Raw genomic sequence first — 24,715 nt, forward strand, 5'->3', positions numbered from 1 at the left:
AGATCCCTTTTAATATTGTCTTCTCATTTGCGAATAGATTCTTATTTTATTCCATTCTGGCTACATGACCTGCACGCTTGAGCCACTTTAGCCTCCTAACAACGTTAGTTAAATGGTATAAAACTATACAGTTCGTCATTGTGACTTTTCTACCATTCAACGATTCTTGTCTAGCTTGGGTTTGAATACTCGCATCAGAATTACATCACAAATATTTCCACTTTAATTCTTCTTTCAAAGTAAGCGACTTCTTTTTGCAACGTATAGCATGACAGATATAATATTCGTTGTATATATTTAAGGTACAAACTCTCACGTAATTCGTGAAGACAGAAGAGTTTGGGCTGAATTATAACATGCATTTTCTGTTTCCAGTTGCCAATTAATGTCTTCATGGACATGGTTTTTGGTTTTATCTTAAATATTTGCATGTATCCAATTTGTTGAAAGTATTGCTTGATGATTTAACGTAGTATCAGTAATTTGCTGTATTATAGTTAGTTCGATTTTTTATTAATTTAATTTTCTCTGTTTTTATTTAACTCATGTGTTGCATGCGTTTAATAAATCCTGTGCACTTCTTTCTCCCCTAGCAGATTGCCATCATTAGTAGGAACTATACTGTCCAATTCAAACCTTTTGACATTTGGTGAACGCCAATGACGCGCAAGAGCGACATATGAAATTTGTGTTACTTTTCGACATAGTCGCCGTGTAAATTTAAACACTTGTCATACCGTGGTACAAGTTTTTCTATGCCTTCGGCATACACAGTTGCCGCCAAACTGTTGAACCAATCACTAACAGCTTCCTTAAGTTCATCATCACTGCCGTAGTGGCTTCCACCCAAAAAGTCTTTCAACTTTGGGAATAGGTGGAAGTCACTGGGGGCTAAGTCTGGACTATAGGGTGGATGCTCCCAAACTTCCCACTTAAACTGCTGAAGCAAGTCCCTCGTCAATGCCGCGGAGTGAGGACGGGCATTGTCGTGGAGGAGGATGACGCCGCTGGTCAGCAATCCGCGCCTTTTGTTTTGAATCGCGCGGCGAAGTCGACGTAACGTCTGACAGTAGGCATCTGCATTTATGGTCTCACCTCTCTGCATGTAGTCAACGAGCAAAACACCCTTACGATCCCAAAAGACCGTAGCCATAACCTTTCTGGTGCTCAAAATTTGTTTGGCTTTTTTCGGCTTTTTCGGAGAATTTGAATGGTGCCATTCCATGGATTGGCGCTTTGTTTCTGGAGTGATGTGCGAAATCCACGTCTCATCTCCAGTAACAATTCGATTTAAAAGTTCATCGCCATCCTTATGGTAACGGCTGAGAAAAGTCAATGCGGCTCCCATTCGCTTGGTTTCGTGTTCCTCCGATATCAGTCGAGGCACCCACCTTGCACTAATTTCTTTGTAACCAAGTTCACCACTGACAATTTCGTACAACACAGTTCTTGAAATTTCAGGAAAGAATTCGTGCAGCCCATCAATAGTGAATCGCCTATCCTCTTGAATTTTCCGCTCAATTCTTCCTTTGAGTTCGTCAGTCACAACAGAAGGCCGACCCGAGCGTTCCTCATCGTGCACATTCGTCCGTCCGTCATTAAACATAATGCACCACTTACGAATTGATGCTTCATTCATTACATTTCCATACACCTCAGTGATTTGTCTATAAATTTCTATCGGACGCACTTTTCTTGCATTCAAAAATCTTATCACACTACGATCCTCACACTTGGCGGGATCAGTAATTGTATCGCACATTTTACAGTCGCACAGCGAAGCAATAACGGACCGTAGCGGATCGCAGCTGGTGCCAGACTGAGGCTAAAGCATGCCCAGGTCAATAACCCAGCGGCAGCGGGGGTGGGGGAACGCGCACCCGCTAGCGCAAAACGTTCTTTACTTTCCGAATGACCCTCGTACATATGCATCAAAAATGTGTGTATTTGCGACTGTGTTTATTAGTCTTTTGCCTCCTTGGAAAATTGGTGCGAACGTCTCTTGGGATGCTTTATTTTATAATAATTCCGTAATGTAGGCTATTTCAATCCTAGGAATTTATTATTTATGAGTTTGCGTCAATGCAATGCAAAATGGGCGTTTTAGTCTGCGATAATCGGTATTGCACTTATATAATTGCTTGTTCCATTTTTGTTTCATTGCGGTGCGCAAAATTTTGCGAAGACTACTACGTAATGTTATGTAATTTTGCTCCTAATCCACATCCTTCGTTTAGTGACATTTTTTTGATACGTTAAATTGTTTCCTTCTGCTCTAAAAGTAGTGCACTTTTACTATACTGATCCACAGAATGTAAAACGTACAGACAAATTTAGTTTAGACAAGTCTTTAATTTGTCTATTTTATATCGAGAACAGAACCCAACCAACCCTTGCGGTGCTTCTAAACCGGTTTTACTAGTACTACTACGTATACTATGGATCCGTATACTAAAACTGCACGCGGAAAGTCATGTACCGATCTTTTTGGATGATTTTTTAAATCCTTGCTTGACCATGTTTATGTATTATATAAAGCCTCTTAATCAATTTTGCATTTATTGCTCATAGAGATATCTAACCCGGGTTTCTTTTCTTTGTTTTACTTTTATCAGTGAAGAAGAAGAGGAAGAATCGTATAAACTATTTCAATTCCAATTATTAGTAGTATTAGTAGGTGTGACGTATACTAGCAGAAGGGAATTCGTAGAGGTAAGTTTCACAATGAGTATTTGTTTTAGGCAATGTATAAATATGTAGTTTATTGTATTCATAGAACTTTCCGTAGCAACTATTATAAGCTTATCGTAATTTAATAAGAGAAATAACGAAATGTTACTTTCTTGATATCGATATAGCTATTATATGTTTTCTTTTTGTTTTGACAATGGCAGCTGAAGGACATATTACGCGACTTGTGCAAGCGTAATCAGGTGATACTTATTTGCAAACTTGCAGAGGCTTTGTGAAGTGTCAGTGCCGCTGTTGCAGCTGACGTTTGGTGTAGTTTATAGTATTCGAAAGTATAAACAAAAGCTTATACGTAAGTCGAAAGTTACAGGTTATCCTTTTGTAAAATTGAAAGTCTAAATTGAGGATATTTATACTTGAATGCTCCGAAATTAGGTAATAGATTTGCCATTCAGTTCTCGTTACCTGAGTAGTACTGCTTTCGCTTTAAAATTAATAACATAAAAGTCATGTTAGAAACTTTATATGTGGAATGGTAAGTTTTAATTATTCGGAACATACACGTTCATTATTATTATTATTATTATTATTATTATTATTATTATTATTATTATTATTATTATTTTGTAATCTTTCTATATGATTAGAACAAATACTATATATTCTAATAATACGTACTATTGCATAACCTGAGTTAAGTTCCAAAAAAGATTCACAGACATAACCTAAGTGACATTTGATGCCAAAAATATGTGGAGCCTTTTATGAAAAGCTGGTGCATAACTTATGTAGTTCCATGTCTAATTGATGAGCTATCGGCGGTGAGAATTTACAATCTGGGACCAGACATTAATTAATGCACTCGTATTACCTTGGAAACTTGGGGTAAACTTTATAATATACGCTGTAGCTTCACTCAAGAAGTAGAAGAACCGCTTTAAAAGGGTAGTCAGGTCGGGTTAGCTTAGCTTAGCTAAAGGGAAGTTTGGACCTAGTCGGTTAAACGAGTGTAATTTGTCATGACCAACTGTAGCGGGAGTGTCAAAAGTCCACTCAAACATCCGTTTCTTAAGGGTGGAATTGCATTTCTGAGTGCAGATTTACTTTAGGAGGGCTTCATGGAAATAAATTATCTGTACTTGGTGTCCTCACAAGGGAAATCATATACCAACCTTACAGATTAGAGGGTGCATGTTAGCGCGACCGTGCGCCGAAGGCTTAAATTAAAATGATACCCATACTCCTACTAGGATGCGTGATTTAAAAATGGGCTAATCTTCCGCAGATGGTGGCCCAGGATTAGACCCATATGAACCTGTTTACTGTTTACTTGTTATTTTAATGTGCCTTATGTAGAATTACTCTTTCATTTTCGTCATTCATTCTTCACTAGATACGTAGGAGTATGTTTAGTACAAGGGGTCCAGAAGCACGTAAGAAACACAAAATTTACAGGAGAAATGAATGATGCAAGTACTTAGACGTAACATAACGTAACCAAAGCTAACCTGAGCAAACCTAAACTAACCTAATATTAGTGGAAATCAGCGAAATTCAATTTTTTTTTTTTTTGAAAATTATGCGGGACCCCTACACTAATATAACGTAAACTAAACTAAACTAACCGAATATGAACAGAAATTACCAAAATTGTAACATTTTTTTAGAGAAAAGAGCTGGACCCCTTCTGCTAAACATAGTCCGATACGCATCCACGTGTTGTGTATTCCTGCGCAAAATTAGTACCTTCCAATTGTTAAGTGTTGGAACAGCACCCTACTTAAGCACTATGTGAATATATTTTTAGAGGGGGATTGGAGGTGGTGCCCCTTATCAAATATGTGTCCCTGGAACCTCAAAAGTTAGGAAACGCATTCAAAACTACTACTTTCCTGTACTGGGTTGCCACACTAGGGAATAGTTATATTCATGAAATATGAACTCCTTTTAATTGGGAATCACTCTTACTGCGTTAGAAAGTGTTTCTTAAAATAGGAGTTGCATTAATCGTGCAGACTGACTTTAAGAGGGCTGAGTATAAGTACACCGTGTGCACATGTGACATAAGAACTGTAGTGCACAAAACACAAACCAACTTGCACTACGTGCCAAAAAATAGCATGAATGCTATCTAACCGAGTCAGGGCAGGAGCGAAGGCGGGGAAGTGCGTCCGTAGGATGCAGGCGGGTCAGCAATGGTGGGTATACACGTAAACAAGGATAGTAGTAGAATCCTTTATATGGCATAAAACAACGCCTTCTTTGTGGCACAGCTTTGCGACACTTCTTTGATCACTTTGTTCACTGCCTTCACATAGCACTTCACTTTATCATGTCTTTCTTATGAAGTACTACGCGGTAAAGAGTACACTTTCCTTTTCGTATATCTATCTCTATTATGCATGTAAGGCTATGGTTACAACGCGTCTGCTTTTTTACATTGGCCTCTGCAGCCGACTAGTCTGCCAACTGCGTGGTCACACTGCAGCCTATCCGTCGTCAGCAAGACACACTTCTTGCGAAATACAGTATGGAAGAGGAATTGCTCTATTAGAATAGTCTTAGAAACAAAATTTTGATTAACCTTTCTAAATTAAAGTATATATGGGGTTCTCAACAAAATCGAAATAAAACCTTTTTCGGAGAAATACCTAACGGTCATTGAGGCTAAATTCCATAGTTAAGTCGGTGTTGGACTATGGAAATGGGAAATACCTTGAAAAATAAATGCAGGGTGATTTACAAATAACTTTCAGGTAATATCAACTGGAAGCCCATGTTGGTGAACGGCGTAGTCATCTTGTGAAACAGCCACAAAACCCTCTCTAGAGTCCTAATCCTAAGTGAAATACAGTACCTCGAACATATTGAACAATTGTTTCGTTTGATTGTTTGAATAGTGATTTTTGTTTGATTTGTTGAAATGCTTTGCATGAAAATGAATCTCAGTTAAGCGGGAAGGTCTAGAACACAGGTCCTCCTATATAGGTTAGTAGCTAAGTTGATTCCTTTCTGTATCTAAGTTTAATATTTAATTCACGCAGTATTGCAGAGCGAGCGTTAGCGAGTGAAGGCCGGTTAGAGCCCCGCAGGGCACGTTGTTTTCTGTCTTTATTACAACTAAATAGGAAGGGGGACCTGTGTTCTAGAACCTTGCCCAGTTAAGCAGCCTCGCATTGTTGCACATGTCATGTAAAGGGAAAGGATTCTGAACGCGAATAATATAAGATCTGGCAGAATGGAATGGTATATTGTGTTGGTACTTGGAAGAGTCACTGCATACCTTATCTACTATATTAGTACTGTTATTGGTTTCTTCCCGATTTTGTTTGTCCTTGCTCAGATTTTTACCCTATCTTTCTTCCTTTGTATACAGGGTGTTTCAAAGCATCATCATTTGGGAGGGGATTCCTGACATCAAGATAAGGCGAAAAGTATATACCAACTTGGTGCACAAATGTTTTTTTTTTTTTCTTTCTTTCTTTCTTTCTTCGGAGTATAGATTGTCGAAAACATGAAAAAGATGAACTTTAGAGGTCCATAGCTTCAACACTATGAAACCTACCCTAGTTAGGTAAAGACTTCACTTAGAAACTAGTATGTACCCTATCCAAATATTCATGTTTCAGAATCCTGCGGTACTTCCGCAACAATTTTTATAGAGCTAGTTAGTGAGTACTTCAAATTATATGCTCATATCCAAACTGCGCGCATAAAAATTGTTGCGTGAGTGCCTTAGGATTCTGAAACATGTATTTTTGGATAGTGCACGTATTAGTTTTTACATGTTTTCGGCAGTCTTTAACTCCAAAAAGAAACATTTGTGTACCCAAGTTAATCTATACTTTTCGTCTTATTTTGGCGTCAGGAATCACCTCCCAAACATTGTCGGTGTTGTGTTGAAACACACTGTATATATGCACCCTTAATAGTGAATAACGTTTCTAAGAGGAGTATAATATTTTTTTTCTTTCTCCCGCAAGAAATAATTGTTATAAAGGGTTGGCTGGTTTCAACCAGCAGTTTTTTAATAACCAACTGGTTTAAACCAAAAAACGGAAATTTTCGCGCAAGTGTAAGTGTTCGTAAAATCTTGATGAACACATATTTTTGGGTTATCACGTTTCATTCCCGTATATTATTCGTATTATATTTAGACCTAAATTCACCAATCATTACTCAATGAGGTTATACTACAAAAGCAATTTTTTTATTTTATGAATGTTTCTTTCGTGATTTTTTTAAAGTTCGTTATTGTTATGCAATTGCAATCAAAGAAAAATTCTAAATATTGTTTCGTTTTAATAATGTTTACTTTTGAGAAAGTACATCAAAATGCCTTTTTTTTTTTTTTTTGGTGGAAAGAAAGGGGGGGTCATACAAAACTCACGAAAGGCATTTATTGAAATCAGAAGTATCTTTGGTATCTATTTATGTATAAATGGGTCAGAGCCAAAGTGGACTCAGATAATTCGTATCTTTATTCAGTTTTCTTACTGCTATGCAAATTAAGTCGTTGTATTTCTTTAACTTGGACTAATAAAAGCCGTAGTGAACTTAATTGGACTAAATTAGTTCTTCTGTACTCTGCGGTGTTTTGAAATTGTCTATATGTAATTCTGTATAGTGGTTTCATTTGTGCAACTGTTTATTTTTTTTTTATTTTTTTTTATTTTTTTTTTTTTTTTGTCCTACTGAAATGGTTCTTGACAATTATATTAACCAGTATGTAAAGATCAGTACTATGTATTTTTATCAAGAGTCCTTCGTGAGTGAGTCGGCAGACGTATCGTATTTGTGGCCAGTTAGTCCTGGCTTCCAGTTCAAATGGAAGGACAATTTTCTCTAGGATGTAAGCCGAGAAGCGGTTTGGATTCCGCTTCAAGTTTATGTGACCCCTTCCAGTATAACCCGGTTGTTGCATAATAACACCAAGGCGAAGCAAACTTATTTCTGTCCTTATGTGGTATAAATACATAGAGCAAATTGTTTAAACCAAGAAAACCGGGTTTGTTGTTTTTTCTGCCAACCCCGACTGGAAAGGATTAATTCACTTTATCTTATTTGCTCTCCTTTCAAGATCTCTCAAATTGTTATTCTTAGAAATGAATTGAAATTGGCTCCATGTATATTACATCTTTCCTTTTATTGTCTCCCTGCGCAGATGATGTACTCTCCTTAACTAGTTTTTTTTTTTTTTTTTTTTTTTTAATAACTTCTAGTGCTCTTTATTTTGTTTTGTATGTAATCTCCATTTGTACATATTTCATCTCTTCATTATATAATGTGATTATTAGTAGGTTAGGTAGTCTTGACCTGATTTTCGTTTTCTACTTACAAAGATAATTCAGGATCACCTATTATTTTCCCGGAGGTAAAAATCATGTTGGGCAGTGTATTAGTGATTATTTTTATCATCAACCATATTGAATAGTATCATCTATTAGATCAAAAGATCCAATATATTTCAATAAAAAATTTTCCTGTAGCCCTTATATCTGGAGAGCTATATATAATGTAACCAAACCCAAACTATCACTTAACTCGATATGATATCCTTATTCCGCAGAAAATAGGAAAACTCGAAGGGGCCCGTTCAAATATGTTTGGCCCCTTATACAAAAAATTGTTGGGCATGATCGCAATCTTATGATCCATTTTTTTTGATCATTCCTAAAATTATTGTTTAAATATTTATTTATTTTATGTAATATTACAATTTTATTTTATTTATTTATTTTTTTTTACCTATGCAAGTAATTTTTCCTTCTAAGAAATAGTCATGCTTTTCACATGCAATGAAAAATAAAACTTGAGGACGCCATAATCAAATATGAACAAATTTACCCAATATTTATTTATTTCAGAAATTGACATAGAAACATATGAAGATGTCCAAAAGAAATCGCTGGTAAAAGTTGATGTATTGTCATCTAGATCAATTAGGGGGCCGCGGTGGCTCAGTGGTAGAGCGTTCACCTCTGGTGCTAGGGGTCTCGGGTTCAAACCCTGCTCCCGCCAAGTGAACTTTGTGGTGGACAAACACCGTGTGCGTGGGTTTTCTCGGGGTTCTCCCGTTTCCTCCCACTTTCTTCATTCCACCCTTTCATTCATTACTCATTATCACCGTCTCCTTTAGCCTAACCGGCATAACCGTGGGACGTAAAACTCAAAATTTCATTTCATTTTCATCTAGATCAATTATGCTACAGAACTTTTAGGGATTAGGAGCAAAATCAGATTGAGTGAATCAATAGCATAATAAAAGAGGACAAATATATTGCAGAATGTACCATTACAAATTAGAAACTAAAGAACTGATTAACGAATTATAAAGTAACACACATGATAACTGGAACAGGAACTATTGGAATCCATAAAGAACCGTGAAATGGAACGAATGGAACTATGTTTGCCATAAATTATAATAGAAATACTACTGTATATCCTTTTATGTATTACTATACTAAATAGGAATAGTACATTATCCAGTCACACTGCCTGCCTTGTAAGTGGCTTTTATATATATATATATATATATATATATATATATATATATATATATATATATATATATACAGTGGCGGATCCAATTGGGTCTATAGCCCGCCCCCCCTTGACGCTCAGATATACACTGGATAAAATGGACTTCAATCCTGCTTTACACTAGATAAAACGGCAAAGTATGGTTCAGCCCCTCCCTTGGTCATATCCTGGATCCGCCCCTATATATATATATATATATATATATATATATAATACATCGCTATTACTGTCTGTACATTAATTCCCGATGGAGGGGGAGGGATGGCACGGTGGCTCAGTAGTAGAGCGCTTACCTGTGTTGTGAGGTTCATCTGTTTTTATCAAGGCCTTCATGAGTATGTGATGGACAACCTCGTGTCCATGAGATTTCTGGGTTCTCCCGTTTGCTTCAACTTTCTCATTCCACCGATTCTTTCAGAACCGTTCATTTGCATTAATAACTCGTCTCGTTTAGCTTAACAGGCATAACCGTGAGACGTTAAATTAAAGAACTGACCTCAGGGTGGTATCTGTGCTGAGGGTGACAATAAATTCGGGCCGAAACGTTTACAGTTGAATAATAATTTGATGTTTTTGGGTAAACACGGTTGTAATAGGTAGATTTAACATATTCTTTTCTTCTAGCCATGGACGCTGGAGCTACGGAAGTAGTGAATCCTGTGCCTCCCATATCACCATGGGGTCAACCAAGAAAACAAGAGGAACCTGTTTCTTTGGCGGATATTATGTCAGAAGAGCTTGCTAAAGACATTCAACAAAAGTAAGTTTGTCTTCTTTTTTTGGTTACACGGTGCACTATATTATACCCGCGTTTTGTTGCGATTGATTACATGTTACTTTATCAATTATGTCGTTCCGACTCAGGAAATGTACGCTAGACTCCCGAGTATTCGGCCTAGTTTTCTTTTACCGCAATTAAATGAGGAAGGCAAGGCGTAGCATTGGCAACATTGGCAAGGCATTAGAAGCGGGCGTTTTGCTACGATCCTCCTACGTGCCATCTGCAAAATACAAGTTGTGACAAGAAAAGAGCAGCGTTCTGCTTCTTGTTCATTGTACTGTACGTATTCTTTAACTTTTTCTCCAATAATTTTTTTGAAACGGCACTGCAATAGATAAACATCTATAAACTACCAGCACAGAGCCGAATTAGAAGTGAGAAGATACGTACTCTATTATAAAAGTGTGTTTTGGTATTAAAAAAACTTTGTCTTCTGGTATTGATGGGGCAAAAAAATGAGTTCATAGAACGCCGGCCTATCCGGCCTGCCGTTCCGCCACATTAGGCCATATACTCCGGAGTCTACTGTCTTGTATACAGTGTATTATAATGAGGTTGCTAGCTTTATTAAGAAATATTTTCTTAGAATAGCAGCACAGCGTTGGAAATAGTAGAGGAGAATGCAATATTAGATGTATTTGCTGATGGACGCTATTAGGATAAATATTAAATGAATCAACTGTAACCTACCTCTGTGTCCCGTGGTGATTTTTCTGATTATTAGTTGATATATATCGGTCTGCTGTGAAACCTCTCGCGACATCTACACGGCTATAGGATTCGGCTTTTATTTGTAATCGTAGTTGAAATTGTTGCCTTAGGAAATTATGAAAACGCAGTACTATTTGAAGGAGACAATACTGGTGTATTGTTCTTTCCGTCCCAACTTCTGCACTTTAGGTAGTCAATCCGTTAGAAAGAGACATCTAGTTTTTTCCTCGTTTGGATAGGAGGCCTTGCAAAAACATTAACGCTGATAGTTCAGTGAAGAAATAGAAGAAAAGTAATACATTAGAAGTTGTTTTTTAGGTAATGATAATAACGATAAAATAACATATATATAGGCAACCATATACACTTAATGTGACTATGGTTGTATAACAACACAGGGGTTGTACCTCAAAGTTTCGGAACACTTTTCATAACATTACACTGTCTGTTGTTTCTAACATTTTAAACAACTGAATTGTGTGTTTTGAGGTTGTTTATTTTTTTCTTAAAGAAAATATTTAGAATTATTCATTTTTCTTTATTGTATAGTACTTTGATTTTTGTTACTGATCAGTGTGTGGTGATTGATTTTCAGAGAGGAAGACCGATATGCAAGAGAGCTAGACTGTGATAAACTTGAAGATTTGGATATGCCGGCTGACCTCTTGGCGACCTCTCCTGACTGTGATAGTGACCATGTCATAGCACAAATGCTTCAGATGCAGTTTGATCGCGAGTATGATGACATGCTCAAGAGGACAGAGGATAAATTCAATGGATCTTCAAAAGGTATGCACTTGTAATTTTACTATTTGCGAACCAATAAGTCGACAGCATTTGTTACCATGTTTCTTATGAAATGACGAAATCTTATTTCAGTTCGTACTGCTTCCTATGTTTATATATAGGATAGATCATTAATCTTGAAATGCCGTTATATGTTTTAAACTAACAATTAGCGACAGGATGACATTGACACACTCCAAAATATCACTAGATTGACAATATTGCAAACTTAACATAAAGTTGTAAAGTTTCAGGATTTAAAAACTAATTGAATGGCTTACGGAACCGGGAGGTTCAATGTCGCATTGATTTTTGTCCTTAGCCAACCGAATCCAGTTTCTGTTTTGTATTCCTATTTCTGTGAGATTCATCTTAATAATGTCCTCCAATCTGCACCTAGGTCTTCCTAATGACCTTTTTCCGATTGGATTTCCAGACAAAATTTGAAGGCGTTCCTACTTTCTTCCATTCTAGTCAACATGACCTGCCCACCTGAGCCTCCTAGACTTGATACAAGGTTGGTAAACCGTATAAATTATGCAGTTCATCATTATGAAGTTTCCGCCATTTCTCATTCCCGTCCCACTTGGACCCGATTATTCGCCTCAGGATTTTATTCTCAAATACTTTCGATCTGCGTTCTTCCCTAGAAGCAACCATATTTCTCAATCGTGTGGCATAACAAGCATAATTGAAGACTCGTTGCAGAAAACAGTGCCACCTTGCAGTTGTTTCACTTATTTTACTTTTTTAATACGTTTATGCCTTAGTTAGATTTTCATACTTCGTTATATGCTAGGTTATATTTCTGAGCAATAATATTTTCTACTGTGTGACATTTGGGCACAATCTACTATCTTTTGTCAATACTATTACAGTAATTTTTGTTTTGGCATTTACAGGGTTTTCTACAGCTAATCTTCGATTATCGTTTTATGTATTTTAAGCTTCAAATTCTTTGACAGGCCTCGCGAAGACAAAAACTTTTGGACCGCTTATACTAACACGAGTTTCCTGCTTTCACTTGACATTTAATTTCTTCGTGGATGTGATTTTGGTCTGTTAATATTGATCCTAGATATTTGAAAGCATCCATTTTATTGCAAGTGTTATTGAATATTTTAACGTGTCCGTAACTTGCAATATTATGATCACGGCAAATTTCCATGTATTTAATTTTCTTTGTATTTACTTCTAAACCCATGTCTCTCCTTTATCAATTTTACATCATCTGCATAACCTAGTGAGTAGTTTTAACTCTAGGCCTACTTTCTACCTTTAATTTTCCTAATAGCGTATTCCAGAACTTAATTGAATAATAATGGCGACAGCGCTCTTTGTTTTAGGCCATTCTCGACGTGAGAACTCCTGGACAAGTATTTTCCTTTGGGATTCATTTGAGAATGAAATTCTGTCTTCATAAAATATTTGTCAGTTGCCAGATGTTCGTTGTCAAATCTAAGAATACATGAATTTCCTTTCATTTAAATTCCAAGAAGTAACTAGAACTGGAATGCGTTATATGTATTTTATCCAAGATTATTCGACAGTTCAATAGTAATTTTGAAATGTGAGATTATATTGATTTATTGCTCCCCAAGAGACCTCTCTACAAGGATACTTCATTGGATGGGTGAAGCATGACGTACATTCGGGATTGTTTGTGTCCGCTAAACTCCTGAGAAATGTGCTAAATAGGCGTTGAACTATACACATTATAATTATTATAATAATAAAATAAAATATTTTTTTGTCCAAGTCCTCTGAATGAGAAACTTTACAGAATAAATAAACGTATTGCTTCAAGAAGTAATGAGGCTGGCCGCCGCCAGCGCTCCAGTCGCCACCAGAGCGCTCTCAGTGGTAGTCTCGGTGGTGGGAGTTTTACCTAAGCATCATACCGCGCGGCAGTCGCTTCTGAGCTGTGAGAGAATGAGGATCGATAGTTGTGCAAAGCGTGTTTTTTTCATTTTGGTCACGGGATAAAAAGCGAAAAATGGAGCGGACGATAGACAGCGATACGCCATCAAATTCTGTGTTCACTTGGGTAAAGCTGCTTCAGAGATTCTTGCGTTGATTGAGCAGGCCTACGGAGACAGTGGCATGTCGAAAGCATAGGTTTCTCGCTGGCATATGGACTTCAAAGACGGTCGGGAGACAGTTGAGGACAAAGATTGATCTGGACGCTCTTCGACAAGTTCTTCGTATGAAAACGTGTCAAAGGTGAAAGAATTCTTGGACTCTGACCGTCGGTTGAGTCTGCGATTAATATCGGAAGAACTTAACATGTGTAAGTCAACGGTACACAACATTGTAACCGAGAATTTAAACATGAGTAAAGTTTGTGCAAAATTGGTACCAAAAGTGTTGAGTGATAAACAAAAACAACGGTGGACGAGTGCCGTGAAATGGTGGGAGTTATGGAAGGTAAAGCAGACTTTTTCCTGTTCCCCAAAGTGTAAACCGCCCTGAAATATCACCGTTTTGATGACGTTGCCGCCATCCAGAAGGGCCGTAACCAAATCTTTTAAAGACATTTGGGAAGCGGACTTTCAGGGAGCGTATGAATCATGGAAATCGCGCTGGTAGCGGTGCATCGGCGCCCAAGGGGACTATTTTGAAGAATAGTGAGGAATTGTTAAAATCGGATGAATAAATTCCTGTTTATAGACCCAGTCTTATTACTTCTTGGACAAATCCTGTATACGGATCTGTGCTTTCTCTACGTAGCAGCTATACTGTTTTGAACTGAATATGCTACTTTTGGAACCTTGCACTTTCGCTGTCTCTGAAAGTAACGCGATTACTTGACATAATAATACGTAAATTGAGACTCTCATATTGTTATGTCTACAGGACTCACATATTTTTAATTCGTACAGAAGAATTTTTTAAATCTTTTAATTCTTTCATAAAGAAATCAACGTTTTAAAAAAGTCTACAAAACCAACCAGTTTAACAAAAGGTATCTTTTCAACTTTCAACCCTTGCACTAGAAGTCCAAAACTTTTTTATAAAGTGATATGATCGTCGTGTAAATGACTTTAACCTGTTGAGCAAGGCAACATTTTTTTAAGTGGCCGAAACCGTCCAGTAAAAACCATACAAACCCAACGGAGTTGGTGTTTTCACTTTTTTTTTTTTTTTTTTTTTTTTTTTTTTTTAATAATAATATAATTTGACCAAATTTGTAGTTCACCAATTGACAAAACATCAGAGTATAACCCATGTAGATTTTGTTTCATTTGTCAGTTTATCTGTATTCAAGGGTTCATATCATTTAAATTTAACGTTACGGCTTTTACTGAGATAACCTAGGATAAAAGCATCCACACAAGATACAAGGGCTGTCCAATAAGTTATCTACCTAGACAGGAAGAGAGGAGCGGACCATAATGACCCCTGACACGCATACCAAGGCCACCCTGGGGAACCCTGCTGTGCAATTTGAGGTCAGTCGGAGGAACGCAATGGCCATGAATAGAGTGTTTGTGTTGCCCGCGTAGCGAATGTTTGTGTGACGCCGCGAACAATGGACAAATTCCTGGCTCAATTGATGACAGGAGACGAAACCTGGATCCACCATTGGTATCCTGAGAGCAAGCAGAGTCCATACATGGAAACACCTGCTCGTCGGACAACGAGGTCTAACAGGCTGTTTCCCAGTGGTTGCAGGCCATGACAAAGACTACTTTTTCTCTGGGATTTATTCACTGCCCACTACATAGCAACGGTTCGTAGACCTCCACGGACACTGCATCGAAAAACAATGAGCCTTTCTGCATTCTTTCTTGTCTAGGTAGAGAACTTATTGAACACCCCGCGTATGTTTGGTTTTACCTGTAAGCATAGTAGATACAACAAAGTGCGGTGATTTTATTTAAATAGCAGAACTTCATGAATGATACACTATCTAATTAACTTTCTTTTTTCCCATTCCACAGTGTCCATTTCCTATTCTAATTATCGCGTAATGCCTGAAAATATGTTGTATGATAGCGATTCAGACACATACGAAGAAGTGGATGACAAGAAGAGAAATTGGGACATATTTGAGGTTTGTTTTCTTTTTTAACCTTTTATTTAGTCTATGAGGGCATAATTTCTTTGTGTTAAAATATATTCAACAATAATTGGGTATTGAACGTATGGATATACATCATCATAATAATTAACAAATCACGCGTTAATGATTTTTCATTCTTTTTCCTTTTTTTAAAAAAAAAATATTTATTTATTTTTTTAAATCTTATATTTCAAGTGCCTCCTGCAGGTAGTTTTGTCAGAGCTTAGGCTGAAGACTTTCCTCTGTTTAGGACTTCACATTGTTCTTTTTAAGTAGTGATATATATATATTCATTCAATATACAGTAAAACCTGTATTCAACGGACCCTTTTATTAAACGGAGATTTTTCACTGTCCCATGAATTTACTAGCGAAAATCGTATTAAATTCCCTCTTTTAAATGGAAACCATTACGCGGCCAACGGAAATCAAAATAAGCCTCTTAACGGAAAATTTCAAGTTTCGGAGTCAGCATTTAAAAAGGCTTTAGATATTCTATGAGAGGTTAGATATATTTTTAGCAAAACTGACAGTGATGTACAAACCGAAGCACACACGACGGATATACATGCTTTAGTTGAGAATTATACGGAAAGCCTGAAAGGAGAAGAGGAGGTGGAGGAAAAAGAGAGATAAGGTATTGAGTTGGAAGAAGAGTGTAGGCTAAAGACGTATCAAGATTCTGTCAAAAGTTTAAAGGAACTGCAATATTTGCCTTACTTAGAAATGACACTGATATGCTTAGTGTAGTTCCTCAGACTAAAGTCTCTGTGGGAAGTTGAGCAGACAGTGAAAATTAAGTTGATTATTGGAAAAATTAAGTTGATTATTGGAAAAATTAAGTTAACGTATGTACAGTTTTTTTTTTTTTTTTTTGTTCATTGTAAGTTTTGCGTGAACAAATGTGTAGGAGACATAAATACTGTAAAGTGACTAAGGTACGTACAACATCTTATTTTATCTCAGTATATCTGTTATATGCATTTTTTTATTTTTATTTTTAAGATCTGCCTTTGTTAACCGGCAACCTATCCTTAACGGAAATTTTTGCGAGTCCCGTTTGATTCCGCTAAAGACAAGTTTTACTGTAGTATAGTTTAGTAAGTGCACTAACAACTAAACGAATCTTTTCTTTTTCTTCTTTTTTTTCGTATTTTTAAGTAATTCTATTCTGTAATTGTCTACCTTTCATATTACTATGTCTTCCAATTGATGGATACTCATATCCCTATATGTACAATGTTGGTAAATCAAGGTTTAAGTTTGAACCTATCTCGTTTTAAATGTTTTAAAGTTAATTCAAGATTTTTTTCAATAATTAACTAGCTGAACCTGTGCTCTCTACACAGCGCATCATTTACATATGAGCATGAATCTCCTTGTCATTCTTCACAACATCTGTACATGTCCCTTTAAAAACGCAAGTGAAAGACGTCTCGGTAAAAATGGGCAAGAATTACCATAAAATTGGGAGATTTTTGAGTATTTTATTCAATTTCTCGCACAGTTTGCAAGATTTAAGCCTATTTCCGGTTGGAGTTTCTAATTCATGTATGATCAGTGTTTTCTTTCTTCTTGCAAATTTGTGCGTAATGCAATATGTAATAAGAAGATACATTACACACACACAATTAATTATAATGTGAGTGATATATGGTGTTCACTGGACAAAACACTCCTAACAATAAAGATCCATCTTAGACCGGAGAAATGGTTATCCTTCGTTTTTCATCATTTGGTCACGAAAGAAATATCCGAGATATGCAACCCCTGTATACAAATATGTTGTGTTGGAATGTATTACTTGCAGGATATGATGCTATACTTGTTTAGAATTTAAGCAGTTCCAGTGTATCCCTAACGGCTATGTTTTATTGTAAATTTTCAATTAGAACTGAACAATTTACACAAAATTCACAATCGACCAGTGAAAACGGCATCTTTCTAGAGCATATGATTCCCGAGAACTCACTGTCGAAAGGATTGGTTACAAACATATAAACGCCCACAAACGTATACACTTAGCATTTTAATATATAGATAACTAATTTAAGAGAGTAATTTCTGATGGTGTTTTCTGAATGTAGAACGCATGCTATTGGTTCTGAATTTAGTAACTCCGAAGCTAGATAGTATGGCCATACTAAGATCAATTAAGAACTAGAAAAGTGGACTGTTCGTGAAATCTTTGAGTTTGAATTTTGCGTCGTAATACAACACCAATATTATTAAGAACGGGACCTACCGTTAACACGGACTCCTGACCATGACCGGGACCCGGTACAGTTGGCGTGTGCATAGACCGTTCCCCGCCACACTATCTCGCTTGTATAATCTTCGATAGTATCTGTGTGGGAACGTGTCAATGCAGGTTTCTTTTTAATTTTATTTTCTTTTGTTCCGTTGAGAAACGTAACGGTGAACTTCGCGTAGGTTCGCAAGGCACCTAGTTGATTATGTAAAGAAAATACGAATACTAAATTGTAATCGAGTACCTCGTGTGTATATGATTAGTGTACGCGTCTTTGGCGCTCTAAACCCGGGTTCGATTATTGCCGGTAGAAACTCCCACGTTTCGATCCCACGTTAAACTATAGGTCCACGTCTTATATAGCCTCGCTGCTGAAAGGGACGCTAAATTCCAATCCAACCACTTATTTATGTTCTGTGTATGTAGCAAACTACAGTGTTAAGTAGCAGATTGAATCCGTTGTTCATCTTTTTCTAAGACACGCATAATTCTAACGGTAATTATGTACATATTCCGTATGTGTAAGTTAGTTCAGTGGTTATGTTTTTCTTTATACATTGGACTGTTAAGGAAGAGAGCAGAAGAGGCTTTCACAAACATATTGCTGGGATAAATGCATTGGTTAAAGCATTTAGTTAATTCTTATTATAAAAGGGAAACGTCTTAATCTGTAAGTAATGCTGATTCCTAGTAGTTAACAATCGCGCTGATAGGTATCGCTGCCTGCTTAATGCCAGTAGATGGCGCTAACGTGCATTAAATTATAAATCAAGCCATTTGTAGTAATGAACACGTTAAGTGTAGATGATATCAATTGACAAACAGAATAATAATAATATTGAGGTACTGGTCTGATATATATGAATAATTACAGAAATCTGAACGAGAGTTTCCTGCTATCCCGAGATGTGGCTACAAGAAACAAGGAGAAACAATGGTAACGAAACATGATATCACAATGGCTGGCCGTCGAAATGCATGTAGAGTGATGGAATTTCCTCCTGAGTTCCAAACAGGAGATGGTGGTGGCTTCGACATGAAACTTTCTAACAAGGTAAGTGCGAATATTTTTTTTTTTTTTTTTTTAATAATTTTCTAAATTATTCATCTACGGTTTCGAAGAAAACCCTTAAATTTACAAAGCTGACCGGTTTAATAAAATCTATAAGTATTTTTCTGTTCACACAAAAGTATGACTAACTTGAACAACAACAACAACAACCAAAAAAAAAAAAAGAAAGAAAGAAAAGAAAAAAAAAACAGAGCGACTACACTTATTTTTCAAAATATTTTATGTTCTGCAGACGTAAGTAATAACATTGAAGTCGAGGTTGTACTATCAGGTTGCCGAAATGAGGAAAATCCTATACAGAGTGAATACAAAAGCAGTCCCTGGTTTAGAAAGGGTTTAATATCAAAAGTACTATTCTGCTCAAACCTTCGTAGTAGTTACAACTCAAAAGTTTCTGGTGGTGTGATTAGAATTAAAAATACATGATGTGCGCGCCACCCGTTACGCGGGAAACTCCAACCACATTTTGTGAATCTTAACCGGTATAATGGAGTTTATAGCTGCATTGATTCCTTTCTGCCCAACGTAAAACATTGAATTTATGTAACTGCTGAGAAGGTTTGAGAAGAATAGTACTTTTGCTATTAAAGTTATACCTTTTCCAAATCAGGAACTGTTTTCGTGCTCACCATATATATATATATATATATATACCTCATTCACTCATTCAGACTGCTACTTTTGAGAATTTCTCACACAAAATACACTGTACCAGTTTGTTTCTGTGCCATATTTACACCGGTTTGTGACTGTCTTTCAAGAAGACAATGTTCTGTCCGACTGATATTTGCAAGTACTGAGCAATTTTCCGCAGATAATATCTTTTCACACACAAAATAACCACTTGAACACGTGATCTGACACTTAATTCATAGTTTTTCTTCCTCATTTTATACTGCTTGCACGTTCTTCACACCATTTTACTGGTTCATACGAGTGAAAACAGTACGATCAAATACCACAGATTTGTATCCAATTTTACCCATATTCGACAGAGTTCAATAGTAGATATACAAATGTATGTGGTAGTAAACATACAAGTCCTGATGAGGATTCGTACAAACACCACTAGATATCGTTGAAACAATGCATTAGCAGACAAAGCGTGACGTTAGTTGTCTGTTCGTTACGTTATCTGTTTCTTGTAAAGCAGTTTTCCTCAACAAATGTGTGTCAATGTAAACAGGCTCACATGCAGTTTTGGATTGTTGTAAGAACAATATTGTTTATTTTATAAAACAATACCAATAAACAGGCTTTTATATTCAGTCAGGACATCAGAGTGTCGCACGTTCGTTTTGCCCTTACGTTTTAGAGAGAACGACTTATACGCTGTTGTCAATACAAAAATGGTCTGAAGACCGTGAAATGCTACTCCTATGCTATGTTAGTATTCAGGTATTTTTTAGGGACCGCGGTGGCTCAGTGGTAGAGCGTTCACGTCTGGTGACTGGGGTCCCTGGTTCGATCCCCGCCCAAGCCAAGTGAACTTTGTGGTGGACAAACACCGTGTGCGTGGGTTTTCTCGGGGTTCTTCCGTTTCCTCCCACTTTTTTCATTGCACTATTTCACTCATTTCTCATCATCACAGTCTCCTTTAGCCTAGCCGGCATGACCGTGGGACGTAAAACTCAAAGATTTCATTTCATTTCATTTTCAGATGTTTGTTAAATGCAAGGCATCAAGAAAATAATGCCAGGTATGTTCATCTTCACAAAAACGAAGAAGACTATTAAGAACAGATTTTTTCCGGCTTTTTACACCTTATTTTTTATGCTTTTAACAATTGCTGCCTCTTCACATTAACCTCCTGTGTGATACTACGTGCGACTTGGATGCTGTTGGCACTTTTACTCACAAAGAGGTGCCTATCATATAGCATGTGTTTCATTGTTGGTCAAGTCATGATATTTTCATTTTAGAAGGGATATTTATCTTTCTGACATGATAACGCAGTGTATTTTCTCGGGTAATTACATTATTTCTGTGTCGATATTAAAGAGCTTATAACTTTTCGTTTTTACTTTATTATTGTTATTTTAGAAATGCATTTTTATTTTGCAGGTGTTCAATAGTTTGAAGTTGTATTCTCAGCATGAACAGTCCAGGCGGCACAGGGTCCACGACAAGTCAGAACAAGCCACAGCAGAATTATCTGTCGATCCAAGGACTCGGCTTATTTTGTACCGTTTGTTAAATCAGGAAGTGCTGGACTGTGTGAATGGCGTTCTCAGCACTGGCAAAGAGTCGGTAGTCGTCCATGCAGATGGTGGCACGTAAGTTATATTTATTGTATTTGCGCTTTTTTTTTATTTGTCTCAACTATTTTCGCTGTCTTCCGTTATACAGTACTAGAGGCAAATACCTGGCGCCTGATAGCGTCTCGCCCTTAAATTATCACCGCTCTCGGCAGTTCGCATCAGTAAATATGGGCACATGCCCGGCACTTGATGATGCCCACTAAGGATGGCCGGTACCGGTTCCTGGTGGAACCGGTTTTCGGCTCTGAATGGATCCTGTTCCGGAACCGGATTTTAGGATCCAGGTCCGGAACCGGTTCTGAATTTATGTACGATGTCTCGTAAGGAGGAACATGTGAATGTAATCGAACAGAATTTTTTGTGTGTAAGCTACAACTGGTTTGATTTTTCGGATAAGATTTCCGAAACTAATGGTGTAATTCAAAATCACTACTGAACATAAATAGCTCGGACTCATTCCAGCTTTCACCACTCAAGTAACTTACTTTTCCTGTAGGTATTTAAGTATTTCCGATGAAAAATTACCACGGTAATATATGTACTGACAATTTCGTTTCCATTCAAATTCTAAATACATTGCAATGCAAAGGCAAATTTACAGCTACGGAAAAAAAAAGACTAGCCATTTTTTGTTGGAACCGATTTTCGGCTCTAAACAGATCCGGTCCAGGAACCGTGTTTTTCGGATCCGTCTAGAACCGGTTCTGGAAACCGGATCTCCAGGAACCGGTTTCTCGTCGAACCGGAACTTTGTGGCCATCCCTAGTGCCTACCTTAAAATTATGAGCAGACATCGGATTCTTATTCACTTATGAAATGTGCATGCCACTATGCTGTGAAATGTGTTAAAATTTACAATTAATATGCACTAAGAATACGATAAAAGAGAACACTTTGAAACATGCAGCAAAGTTGTGACAGAAGTTTTGTAGGTGAAATATAACGTCGAAAGTATACTTTTCAGAGACTTCTCTTCAGAATTTATTGTTATGATATTTACAGGTTATATACCCATTTTTTATACACATAGATTAGGAGATTAAAATGTACACAGTGATATGAGAATATGATCTTTCATTTTTCTTCACAATTGTATTTGAGAGTGACGAGCCTCACTTTTCTACATGTTTCCACTATTCAAAAAAAACATTTTTTTGTTTTTAAGGATTTACTTCTCGTAATTAGTCTTACAATATATATCATGAGACGCTTCTCTACATTTTCTAGTGTCAGTTTGTGACGTTTATACCCAGAAAATGACCTATCAACAAATGTTACTAGAGGACCAAGTTTAGTATCTATATTTTCCTGGCAAATTGGAATTTAACCCTTGAAGGTATTATTTTATGGCTTAAATTGTTTCGTAGTCGGAGCTTCTGGCGAGAACATTCGTCATTTTCTTCTCGACAAAACGCCTGAATTCACAGGAATTGTCTGGAGTTCATGCAGAACTTTATCAACTAGAGCTTAGTGAGCAGCATCCCTTCCTTGAATCTCTTGTTTCTGGATTGATGTCGAAATGACCTCTTCTATAAACTAGACATGTTTCCATTCATTCGTGCAAAAGACTATTTAGTTGCATAGATATTAAAATGGATTGAAAATACAATCCAAAACTAGATCTATTGCATGCTATAAGCTTATGTCTGAGATAAAAACTTATAGAATATGCTGAATATACTCTTAAGTACTAAACACTAAGAGTTTCGTAGTCAATAAAGGAATGTGAAGATGAAGTGTGGCGAGTGAAGCGACTATATTACTTAGTCAAAAGAAACATGGAAACGCCATAACAATATGTTTCTGAAAGACAAACAGCGTAGATGGATCAAGATTAAAGTGTCACGTAAGCGCGGTGCACAGCAATATTTTCAGGGACTTCGTGACGATCTTTTCGTCAAAATGAAGGAAGCACTACGACAAAAGAGAAGCTAACATTTGTACCATAGATCGGTCCTGAGGGACACCGACAAAGATTGACTCTCTGACTGTGTGCGATGACTTCCAAACGTGTGGCAGAAGGTTAAGGAAATGGAAGGCGATTACATTGAAGGAATGTGACAGGTGTTTTGTACATAAAGCAAAGTACGAATTATAACGACATTTCCATTACTTTTTATACAGACCTTGATGGGTAGATGGCAGTGAATGTGCTTCCATTTGGGCGCTGTCCTTACAAAGGTAAGAATTGAACAGAAAGATAAGACAGGGAAAAAATGTCTGAAGGTGAGGCATCTCGTGTACCTACCGATAGACCTCGTTGAGCTCTAGACAGTGATTTGGATGAATGCAGATATACAGAAAGGAAGAATCAAAGTGCATCCCTTTACGAGTCATCATACTTAAGTTCTGCCTTAGGCGAAAGTGGAAAAAAAGTTAAAGGAAAGTTGGATAAGGCGCTTAGATCGAATCAATCAACCCCACCTGCATAGGGTGAGATTATAAATAGTTACCACGTGAAAGTTCCGATTAAAAAAAAAAAAAAAATCATTGTACAAGCATTGTCCAATGACGTCAGTTGATGCTGAAAAGTCATTTTCGGGCTATAAGCTTATTTTAATCTTATATATAAAAGAGAACGCACAAATCCTTTGTTCCCTCATCACGCTAATACGGCTGAACCAATTTCTTTCATTTTTGGGGGGTTATTAGGATTTGGACCCTAGATGGTTTTTATCATATCACTTTAATTTTCAATTACCAGTGTCTTGAGATAATTGACCATTCAAGTGTCCATAACGTACAAATCCTTTGTTAGTTCATCATAGGTAAAAATAAACGTATTTATATGCAACCCGCATGACCGTGTCACTCGGCGGGTTAACATAAATGACAGGCGATATAATGTTAACATTTACTGCAATCTACTATGGTTTTTATCATATCACTTGAAAGCGAAAAAGTAAAAATTATCTCATTAACAAGGTTTATTGCGTTCCAGGGTGACCCCAGCGAAGCGGGGTGAACGCTGCTAGTAGAAAATAGACAGAGTTTGACGCCAGAAAACTGTGAAAAGCTCCTTGTAGTGTGCTGTAGCCAGGATGGAAGAAAGTAGGAACACTTTCAAAGTCTTAATTGAAAGACCAATCGGAAAACGACCATTAGGAAGACCTAGGCGCAGATGGGAGGACAATACCAAGATGGATCTCACAGAAATAGGAATTCAAAATAGAAACTGGATCCAGTTGGCTAAGAATTAGAAGTCAGTGGAGAGCTTTTGTAAACGCGGCATTGAGCCTCCAGATTCCATAGGCCATAGAGTTAGTTAGTTACAGTAAACACTATGAACAAGTGAATCTGCGATGAATAAGCTGTTTTTAAAGTGTATATTATTGGAGCGAAGCTTTTCCTTTCGCGACTTCTGTGTTTGTCCGGATGCCTGAGCCGTTTTTAATCAAATTTGACATGGTGATTCGAGAGCGTGCGCTGAGTGTCGTAAGGGATCGTATGTCCCGATCGGACACACCATTGAGGAATAATCACCGAATAAACAGGATGCCCATAAAGTTAACATTAGAAAAACATTTGGCGCACGAATTCTCATTGTAAA

The 24,715-nt window shown here is 37.0% G+C and overlaps 1 protein-coding gene across 4 annotated transcripts in view; it reads left to right on the forward strand.

Moving 5' to 3' along the window:
- The first annotated feature begins 2,557 nt into the window (after window positions 1-2,557).
- Window positions 2,558-24,715, forward strand: part of LOC145684268 (serine/threonine-protein kinase RIO3) — a 65,492-nt gene continuing 43,334 nt past the window's right edge. The window contains exons 1-6 of one of the 4 annotated variants that reach the window (XM_081756404.1): window positions 2,558-2,712; window positions 9,862-9,997; window positions 11,325-11,518; window positions 15,460-15,572; window positions 18,707-18,886; window positions 20,969-21,180. In XM_081756404.1, coding sequence (XP_081612530.1) covers window positions 9,864-9,997; window positions 11,325-11,518; window positions 15,460-15,572; window positions 18,707-18,886; window positions 20,969-21,180 — 833 coding nt within the window. In that variant the 5' untranslated portion in view covers window positions 2,558-2,712; window positions 9,862-9,863. Of the gene's footprint in view, window positions 2,713-2,756; window positions 3,044-3,105; window positions 3,227-9,861; window positions 9,998-11,324; window positions 11,519-15,459; window positions 15,573-18,706; window positions 18,887-20,968; window positions 21,181-24,715 lie in introns of those variants that run through there. The other 3 variants (XM_081756405.1, XM_081756406.1, XM_081756403.1) reach the window with 3 other exon arrangements.

This window comes from Thermobia domestica, chromosome 4 (genome assembly GCF_964235325.1).
Source record: "Thermobia domestica chromosome 4, izTheDome1.hap1.1, whole genome shotgun sequence".
Classification (NCBI taxonomy): domain Eukaryota; kingdom Metazoa; phylum Arthropoda; class Insecta; order Zygentoma; family Lepismatidae; genus Thermobia; species Thermobia domestica.